The 10,758-nt window shown below is 44.7% G+C and overlaps 1 protein-coding gene across 1 annotated transcript; it reads left to right on the top strand.

Annotated features, from left to right (window-relative positions):
• The first annotated feature begins 3,346 nt into the window (after positions 1-3,346).
• s1pr4 (sphingosine-1-phosphate receptor 4) lies at positions 3,347-5,752 on the top strand. The gene is made up of 2 exons (XM_061737144.1): positions 3,347-3,368; positions 4,003-5,752. The coding sequence occupies exon 2, from the start codon at positions 4,142-4,144 to the stop codon at positions 5,393-5,395; it is 1,254 nt and encodes a 417-aa protein (XP_061593128.1). The 5' UTR covers positions 3,347-3,368; positions 4,003-4,141; the 3' UTR covers positions 5,396-5,752.
• The last annotated feature ends 5,006 nt before the right edge of the window (positions 5,753-10,758 follow it).

The raw sequence follows: 10,758 nt of genomic DNA, 5'->3' as shown, positions 1-10,758 counted from the left end.
TGACAGTGATACCTGGAGAGGCGTGATTGGGAGGAACGGCCTCCCCGATCTGAACCCGAGCGGTGTTTTGTTGTTGGACTTGTGTGCTAGTCACGGTTTGTCCATAACACACACCATGTTCAAACATAAGGGTGTCCATCAGTGCACGTGGCACCAGGACACCCTAGGCCGGAGGTCAATGATCGACTTTGTTGTTGTTTCATCTGACCTTCGGCCGCATGTCTTGGACACTCGGGTGAAGAGAGGGGCTGAGCTGTCAACTGATCACCACCTGGTGGTGAGTTGGATGTGCTGGCGGAGGAGGAAGTTGGACAGACCGGGCAAACGGATTGTGAGGGTCTGTTGGGAACGTCTGGCTGCGCCCTCTGTCAGGGACGTCAGGGACGTCTTCAACTCTCATCTCCGGGAGAGCTTCTCTCAGATCCCGGGGGAGGCGGGGGACATTGATCCGAGTGGACCATGTTCTCTGCCTCCATTGTCGACGCGGCGGCTCGAAGTTGTGGACGCAAGGTCTCCGGTGCCTGTCGTGGCGGCAATCCTAGAACCCGGTGGTGGACACCGGAAGTACAGGATGCCGTCAGACTGAAGAAGGAGTCCTACCGGGCTATGTTAGCCTGTGGGACTCCTGACGCAGTAGATGGGTACCAGCAGGCAAAGCAAGCCGCAGCTCGGGCGGTCCTGGAGGCAAAAACTCGGGTCTGGGAGGAGTTCGGTGAGGCCATGGAGGAAGACTTTCGGTCGGCCTCGAGGAAATTCTGGCGAACGGTTCGGCGCATCAAAGGGGGAAGCAGTACTCTGCCAACACAGTTTATGGTGTGGGTGGGGAGCTGTTGACCTTGACTGGGGACATCGTTGGACGGTGGAAGGAATACTTCGAGGATCTCCTCAACCCGACTGACATGCCTTCCATTGAGGAAGCAGAGAGTGTGGACTCAGGGATGTGCTCATCCATCACCCAAGCTGAGGTCACTGAGTTGGTTCGTAAGCTCCTCCTGGCAGGGCACCGGGAGTGGATGAGATTCGCCCTGAGTACCTCAAGTCTCTGGATGTCGTTGGGCTGTCTTGGTTGACACGTCTCTGCAACATTGCATGGAGGAAGGGGACAGTACTGCTGGAGTGGCAAACCGGGGTGGTGGTCCCTCTTTTTAAAAAGGGGGACCGAAGAGTGTGCTCCAACTATAGGGGGATCACACTTCTCAGCCTCCCCGGGAAAGTCTACGCCAGGGTACTGGAGAGGAGAATACGGCCGATAGTTGAACCTCGGATTCAGGTGAAACAATGCGGTTTTCCTCTCGGTCGCGGAACACTGGACCAGCTCTACACCCTCCGCAGGGCGCTCGAGGGTTCATGGGAATTTGCCCAACCGGTCTACATGTGCTTTGTGGATCTGGAAGAGGCATTTGACCGTGTCCCTCGTGCCATTCTGCGGGGGGCGCTCAGTGAGTATGGAGTCTGGGGCCCTCTGTTAAGGGCTGTCCGGTCTCTATATGATTAGAGCAGGAGTCTGGTTCGCATTGCCGGCAGTAGATCAGACTTGTACCCGGTGCATGTTGGACTCCGGCAGGGCTGCCCTTTGTCACCGGTCCTGTTCATAATTTTTATGGAGAGGATTTCTTGGCGCAGCCAGGGGCCGGAGGGGATCCGGTTTGGGAACCACAGAATTTCGTCTCTGCTTTTTGCAGACAACGTTGTCCTGTTGCTTTCATCGGACCGGGACCTTCAGCATGTGCTGGGGCAGTTTGAGGCCGAATGCGACGCGGCAGGGATGAGAATCAGCACCTCCAAAACCGAGGCCATGGTTCTCCACCGGGAAAGGGTGGCGTGCCTTCTCCGGGTGGGTGGAGAAGTCCTGCCTCAGGTGGAGGAGTTCAAGTATCTCAGGGTCTGGAGCGTGAGATTGACAGACGGATCGGTGCAGTGTCCGTAGTTATGCGGTCGATGTACCGGACCGTCGTGGTGAAGAAGGAGCAGAGTCGAAAGACGAAGCTCTCGATTTACCGGTCAATCTACGCACCTACCCTCACCTATGGTCATGAACTTTGGGTAGTGACCGAAAGGACAAGATCGTGGATACAAGCGGCCGAGATGAGTTTCCTCCGCAGGGTGGCTGGACGCTCCCTTAGAGATAGGGTGAGGAGTTCGGTCACCCGGGAGGAGCTCGGAGTCGAGCCGCTGCTCCTTCACATTGAGAGGAGAGGAGTCAGCTGAGGTGGCTTGGGCATCTGTATCGGATCCTCCTGGACACCTCCCTAGGGAGGTGTTCCAGGCATGTCCCACCGGGAGGAGACCCCGGGGAAGACTCAAGACACGCTGGAGAGACTATGTCTCTCGGCTGGCCTGGGAACGTCTCGGACTCCCCTCGGAAGAGCTGGAGGAAGTGTCTGGGGTGAAGGAAGTCTGAGCATCCCTGCTGAAACTGCTGCCCCCGCGACCCGGTTCCGGATAAGTGGAAGAAGTTGGATGGATGGATGGATGGAAGGGAACGGCCTCTAAAGGCAAGAGTTTTTGGTTTTGTTCACATTTGAAAGTGGTCTCTTGATTCTGGGGGTCTGCCATTTTTCTGGTGCTTGCAGATGCCTCAACTGTTGTTTCTGAGAACGATTTGCATTTATTGTTGAGTAGACAGTGGTTAATCCAACACATCCACTACCTGTCTCATGACCTGGTTTGTGCATGGATAAATTCAGATAAGTGTTCCATGCAAGATGATAGTAAAGGTACACTGTTAACAATGTGGCTGTGACCTGCACACCCAAAACTACAACTGCAGCTGTGTGATGAGCTATATGAAACCCTTCATCTGCAGGGAGGGGCATCTTTCCATCTGATTGAGAGTTCCTGTTTTTCTCACTTTTCTGAGAAATACTAAGAAAAAAAGTATCCTAAATTGGAGGCTTTTGTAATCGTGCCCTGTTTTCTGCCATTGTCTCAAAAGTGAGAGTCTTACCACATATCCTTCAAAATATTGAGTCAAGTATTTCTACAAAACATTTAAAACTGACTGCATGTGGCACATATTTTGAAAGAACCTCTCCTGCATAAGTTACCGTAGATCTGCTTGAGCAATATAGCATTTGTGCAATATTGAGGGAAAGAAGGAATTATTTTTCTTTGTTTGCATGAGAAAGTAGTTGAGGAATAATTACTGACCTATTTGTAAAATGTGTAAATTATGCACACCTTTAAAGGGCATGTTTAAAGGGTACTGACAAAGTGGTGGTAATCTTTGTGTTGCATGTGCATGTGTATGCCTGGGTGTGGTTGTTACTACTGGCTTACTTCCCCATCAAAAAAAAAAAATGCTGTATAATGTGTAGTTGGTGTCAACTACGCAGTCACACACTCAGCATCATCACCAGGAGCAGCCAGTAAGTACTCTCCCCTAAACATTCACTTTTGTCAACATATATGAGAAGTAATCCTAATAAATCAATCTCTTACAATACAATTTGATTTTATAAAAAAGAAATATTTTAGTTATTTAGACATTTAAAAAATTTACATTAAAAAAAATTTACTTTAAATTTTCCTTAATGTATGTAATAGTTTTTAATTAAAAACTTTCAATGTAAATTTAATGGTTAAAAAACACACAGAAAATCACGATTAATTAATTTTGATTGATTTCAGCGATTAGGATTTTTGGAGTAAACAAAAATACTTCACAGATTATTATTATTATTGTTATTTTTTGCATTTTTTCGCAGTAGTTCGGCCTACAACTTTGCTCGGGATGTAGAACAAACTTTTTTACTTATTGTTGATAGAAAACAACAAGTAAATGTCCTTCACGTGGGGATTTAAATGCCCATGCTGCTTACTCATCCTGTGTTAACCACAGCTAGGTGGAGATTTGCCACATGAGGGAGGTATTTAAATTCCTTTTAAACCGAGTGAAGCAATGAAGCACAGAGCGTGGAGTTGAGAGCCAGGGCAATTTTAGTTGATTTGTTTGACTGTAAATAAAATGTTCTTACATCTTTCTTTTTTTTCTTTACTCAGGTGTGTGTGTTGTGCACCTGTACAGAGCTCTACCGGTTAGTGTGCTGATAGCCTGTTTGATCACAGGAGTGCCACACTAATTGCCGTGCAGCTCGTTTTCACCACCAACAACGTCGATCAGATCAGCTCAGTTGTTGCCATGAGTGTCTTCTCCTCTCTCACTTCCCCTTCTTCATGCCCTCATTTGTACCACTTACCCAGTTACCCCAGCAACACCACCATACCAATGACACTTAATGGCACTGCTGCAGTTGATCGGATCAACCATGTGATCCAGGAGCATTACAACCACACCGGCCGCCTGCAGAACAGGACCGCCTCAAACAGCCAGAGCCACATCACCGTCTCCATGGCTGTTTTCCTCGTCTTCAGCATGTTCATCGTCCTGGAGAATCTCCTGGTGCTGGTGGCCGTCATCTCCCGCATCCGCCACAGCCGTCGCTGGGTTTATGTCTGCATTGCCAACATCACTCTCAGTGATCTCCTCACTGGCGCAGCATACGTGGTCAACATCTGCATGTCTGGCAACCAGACTTTCCACCTCACCCCTGCTCTCTGGCTCTTCAGGGAGGGCATGCTGTTTGTGGCTCTGGCAGCTTCTATATTCAGCTTGTTGCTGATTGCTGTGGAGCGCTACACCACAATGATGAAACCACTGCCTCAGAAGTCGAACAGGAAAAGTTACTATCGGATCTACGGCTTGGTGGCACTTTGCTGGGTTTTTGCACTGGTGATTGGCTTCCTCCCGTTGCTGGGTTGGAACTGTGTGTGCAACTTGGATGGATGCTCCACTCTCCTCCCTCTTTACTCCAAGACCTACATTTTGTTCTCTCTCATCGTCTTTTTCCTCATCCTCCTTGCTATTGGAGTGCTTTATGGTGCCATCTACTGCCACGTACACAAGAGTGCTCAGATGAGCCCCGTACGCAGTCGCAAACGCTCCTTGGCTTTGTTAAAAACCGTGATCACTATTGTGGGGGTATTTATGCTCTGCTGGGGGCCACTGTTCCTGCTGCTCCTGGTGGATTTCTTCTGTGTCTCCCGTCAGTGTGCACTGCTGTTCAGCGCTGATTTCTGCATCTCCTTGGCTGTCCTCAACTCTGGCCTGAACCCCATCATCTACGCCCTGGGCAGCAGCGACATGAGGAAGGCTATGGCCAAGCTGTTGTGCTGCTGCTGCCTGAGGGCCGGCCTCTGTCACCCGGACACTTTCACATCCAGGGAGACCAGCAGCACTTCAGAGAGCAGGAGGAACAGTCTGAGGAACAGCTTTAGCAAGATCAGGAATCTGAGTGTTGCCTCTCCACCATCAACTCCGAGCAAGCTGCGCAAGTCACCCAGAAAAAGCAGATTGAGCACCACTACCAGCTGCTTGTCAGTTTCAAGTGGTTAAACCACAAAAGGCTCCCCTCCCAAGGAAATAAGACCTGTGTGCACTGATACACATCTAACCGTTTCTTCTGAGTTTCTGTTTGAATGTTCACTGCACACAGATGATAACAAGAAAAGCTGGTTTAAATGTGAGTTTATTTAAAAAAAAAAAAGAGGCTACCTTAACATTTGCAATAATATTATACATATCTATGATTTTTTCAACATCTAATGGCATTAATGATGTTGATGCATTTCCTTCAACTACTGTACCCATCTGCTATAAACCTGTTTACTTATACCTAGTCAGAAAAAATATGTAATTTCATGGAATTTGCATGTATGTTATTGTGTACATTAAAATTTTGTAACTTGTTGAAATGTTGTATGAAATCCAGCGAAAATATGAATAAAGTTTATTTTTTGGTATGAGTGCATTGTGTCCTCAGTAAGCAGTACCTCGGCCTTCCGCTGGAGGGAGGCACGTGACTGGAGCCTTGACCGTCTCATACAGCTTTAACAGATTATTTCAGATGATTTAATGATTTCCAACATTTAGATCAAACATAATAGCGATGTTTAAAGAAAACCAGATTTGTGACACTGATTTTATTCTCACTGCATTAAACTAAAACTACATATTCAAATACAGTAAAATAAATAAATAAATAAAAACTTGCACTCATCTTGATGCAACATGCAACAGTACTTTGTTTTCAAAGGCGTTTCTGAACGGAGCGTTAAAAGGTCCTTCTGCATGCTGCACTGCGCTTCCTCCTTCTCTGACAGGATGACTGATGGAAGTTCAGCTCAGCATTGGGACTGCAGCCCCAAGGGCACACACAGCCATGGCTAATTGATAAATTCATTATGACTGTCTGGCGCAGGAGAGAGATAAGGCTTGGCAGATAGTAAGCACATGCAAGTTACACAGGCCACTGTACCGTGCTGTTGTTGCTGACTGAACAGCGGAACAGATTGTTTTGACTTGATTTCGGGTGGGATAGGATATTTTCACAAAACAAAATTTATTGTCTACTGCTCTTTGCCTTCCTGTGACGGCAGAGAACCCAGCAGTTTCACTATCCATCTTGATGCAATCAAGCTTTGTCTTATGAAACATTCCCACGAGCTACAAGAGCTGCACGTGTTTAGGGGCCGAAGCTCTGAATGTTTCAACATTCATTGTTCTGTAACATGTTTACTTTACTCTCTTAAAGGTAGGGTAAGCAGTTCTGAGTGACTTTGAACCTGGAATGCTTCTTTGTCACGTTCAATAAATATCTTCTGACCATCCACTTGCTACTCTGATCGAGAAGTGCAATTGCATTTTAAAAGTGAGTGTGCGTGGGTGTGTGTGAGAATGTGCCACTTTCACCACCCTTCTTGACAGCCTACCAAGTTTTATAGACCCCTAAGAGAGATAGAGAAACGACAGATAAAGTGGAGAGTTTGACAGAAATAGCAGGTACAATAACAGGAAGTGCATTTTTCACAGGAAATTTGAAGTAACGTCAAGACAGGAGAGGGAGGTAGCATGTTTTTCTTTATGTTGTGCAGAGTTCTTTTTTCAAATATCAGTAGACATGACGTCATTCAGAAATCTCTTACAGAAGGCCTGGACTGAACTTCCTGTTTATAACCTGTATGTGAATGCATCACGGCTGTATCCTGCATTTGTTTGGCACGTCAGTCATGCATAGCCTCAAAAATATATGCGATGCATAGACGAGATACAATATTGGCTTGAACGGTAGAGGCGCTAGTGTAGGTGAACCAGTCAGGGAGCTCTGGTGCAGTCACAACTTGCTGTGTGTGCTGTTGTGGCAAGGAAGGGGTCGGGGATATCCAAGGACATTCGCAGAGGATGTATAAGTATGATGTCGATGTTTCTCTCTGTTCCTCTTTCCCTCATCAATGACACTTAATAATCAGTAAACATCTGAAATGAATGAACAAATTGATTTTTAGGCTAATGTAGTTTGTTGCATGGTTCTGTTTTGAAGATGTTTGTGGCACCAGTGGCCTTTATTGGGAAAGTAGGGAGAAAAGAAATAAGCAGAGAGAGGGCGGGAGAATATATAATATATATCCCCCCACCGTCTCTCTCTCTCTCTCTCTCTCCTCTCTCCTCTCTCTCTCTACACAGTATATATATATATATATATATATATATATATATATATATATATATATATATATATGTGTGTGTGTGTGTGTGTGTGTGTGTGTGTGTGTGTGTGTGTTGGTGTGTATGTCAAGCATCCTACTTTGCTCTATCAGTGTGTTTTCAGTTCACAGCTTTTCCACAGTGAGTAAATAAAATCCATTTAAAAAATATTTAATAAATTAATGTCCCAGTAGAAATCGTGGAAAATGCTGGCGTATCATAACTGTTCTAGGCAGAGGTGACTGATTATTACAGTTAGAAGACTTATGTACTGATAATATATGTGTGTGTGTGTGTGTTAAATGAGTCACAGCCACAAACCCATGCTGAGGATGAAAGATTAAGCAAGCTTGCATATAGGTTAAATCCATTTTATCACATAGAATTTGCAAACCATTGCTCTAAATGTGTCAGCGTCCCTGCAGATCAGATTACTAAACCCTTTTTGTGTTTTCCTTGTTCCATTAGCCTCCCCGGGAGGTGCATTTTCTGATGGACTTGTTTAAAAGCTCAAATGCAATGCTAGTGTTTTCTGTGCAATGTCTAAAAGTGACTTATTCTCAATATTTTTCGATGTTTTGCCGATCTCGTAAAATATGTTTTATCTCACAAATTTGTACGTTCAATTGTACTTTAGTGGTTGATGTAGAGTAACCAGACAGAGAAATGCTGCGTATGGATGTTAAATGATATTAAAATATATTGCTATCATACCAGAAACTATACATTTTTTTGGAGCCACATGATTTAAAAGGACATGTATCCCACTGAAAACATTTGGTGCATTTTGATACTAGAAAGAAACTCTGAACTGTTGAGTAGGAACAACTGAACTCTTGTATCGAGACAGTTTTGGGAAAGTATTTCACATCCAGCAGTAAAGCATCTGGGCTCACCAGGTTCTGCTCCCTCTTATCGTCATTTTGTGCATATTTTGTGACTGTGAAACTATTTGAAACTTTGCACATATAGGTTGCGAGCACAAACGCTCAAATACAGTACATGTATAGTATACATAAATCAGATGCATATACAAACAACAACAAAAAACAACACAAGCAACACGCTTGCTCTCAGACTGGTCTCTGTAGGGATTTCTTGAGATTTGCTTCCTCTAAAAGCTTCTTTAATTTGTGGCTGGGGAAGCGAGCAGTGCTGGGCCTCTGTGTACTTGTTTGAGTTCTCCTGAATTCCTACATCCTTGCTGTTAAGAGCAGGGGATAAACTTCTCTCATCCCTTGGGCCTGGCACGGCCCCAGCTCTGCTGCCGTCTGTAAAAGCAACAGCGAATTCCTGCCTTTATTAACTCAAGACTTTGAGACATTTGTTGTATCATTTCTGACGTGTCAGGGGTCGATCAGCGGGCCATGTTGTCTCTCTCTCTCTCTCCTTACAACAACAAGGTCTTTTCTCTGCTGTAAATGAGGTACGATGGGTTAATGATGGGTGCGTGCAGACAAGGCCTAGCCTTCAATAATTACCTTTCTCGCTTTGCCTCCAGGTGTTCAGCAGACAGCTAATGATGGACTGTCTGAGAACAGAGGAAGGCGGTGGGTGAGGCAAAGAGCTGCACAGAGCTGGAACAGAGGTTGATATGTTGTCATCAGTGCCGATGGCATATGTGTCTCACGTGATCACTTACAACAACCGGAAAAAAAATAGATGTTCAAACTAAATCTTGTTTAAGGGGACAAATGAAAAAAAAAAAATATTTCTGTGCTTTTGGTGTCACTTTGATTGGGTTCGACTACGATTGATTTTTTTTTTTCACCTTTGCATGGTATATTAACATCACAGATCTAGATGAGAGTAGAATTTTCCAACTACTTAATTTTTATCCCCACCCAACTTCACATCTTGTGCATTTGCTGTTTCTTTTGAAAAAAAAGTTGTACAAAATGATAACACCAGTTTCAAAAAAGGCACAACTCATAGAAGAGGAGGGTGGAGGGTAAAAGAGTCTCCACATTTTAAAACCAAACGCTATGAAAAGAGTTACAAATACTGTGGTCCCGTAGTTTGATTGGATCTTGTTCAGGATCTAGCTGGCATGTGCAAAATTAAGGCTTTTTTTTTTAAGTGTCTTTGCATGCAAGTGTGCATATGAACATGTATTTGAGTACAAATGTGTACTGCAAATGTGCTCCCACAACTGAGCTGATACCCTCACATCTGCCAGATGTGCACTGAAAGGGTCAATAAATGTCTGGTCCTTCTCATTCACACACGAAACCGGCCGCATCAGAAACTCTTGTATTTGACCCAATAGAGTGTCCTCTAAAAAAACTCCCCCAAGAAAGTGCCCCAATTACTTGGCTTGCTTTCAACATCTCATTTGACATTGTGATGTCAATAATGGCAGTCCAGATATCCAGTGTTGTGATTGCAGTCGCACCCAATCAATCAGTCTATTTTTCATTTTCCTGGAAGCCATACCCCTGCCCACAAGAGGAAAAATAAACAAATAAATAAACAAATGCCCGGAGGAACATATTTAAATCACATAAAATCATTATCTTCTTCACATATAGACTTCATCTGACTGAGGAATGTTTGTTGAGGAACCCAGCATCAATTGTGGATCTTGTACTCTGTGCCTGTTTCTGTAGTTAAGCAGATGCGTCCATCCATCCATCCATCCATCCATCCATCCATCCATCCATCCATCCATCCATCCATCCATCCATCCATCCATCCATCCATCCATCCATCCATCCATCCATCCATCCATCCATCCATCCATCCATCCATCCATCCATCCATCCATCCAACTTGAAGAGAAGCCAAGACAAAGGACAACAGCTAGAAGTAAAAAGACTATAAAACAAATCAAATAATGGAAACAGGCAGACTGTCAACATTTAATTTTAGTTTTTTTTAACTAGTAACATGTTCTGACAAGATGATAAATCCCCACAACCACATAAAAGTACTTTTTCATTTTTCTGATATTGTCAATTTAGAGCACAATTACCATTATCAACAGACACTTCCTTTTGAGGGCTGGACGTCAGCCATCTGCAGACTTTGTTGCCAACCTTGGCAATAAAAGTGAAGACATTTTCACTCGTTTCTTAATCCCCTCCCTCACTGATGTGGTGTCCTGGGCCGAGCACCGTGACCACTTAACAAATTGTGTTTTGAAAGATGCTCCAAGGGTGCTTATTTGGCTTTGGTCTCCAGAAGTTTTTAAAGTATGTTGGCAAGTCTTCTTT

This window comes from Cololabis saira, chromosome 13 (assembly GCF_033807715.1).
Source record: "Cololabis saira isolate AMF1-May2022 chromosome 13, fColSai1.1, whole genome shotgun sequence".
Lineage (NCBI taxonomy): Eukaryota > Metazoa > Chordata > Actinopteri > Beloniformes > Belonidae > Cololabis > Cololabis saira.
The sequence above is the reverse complement of the archived record's forward strand: the minus strand, read 5'-3'. Positions and strand labels throughout refer to the sequence as shown.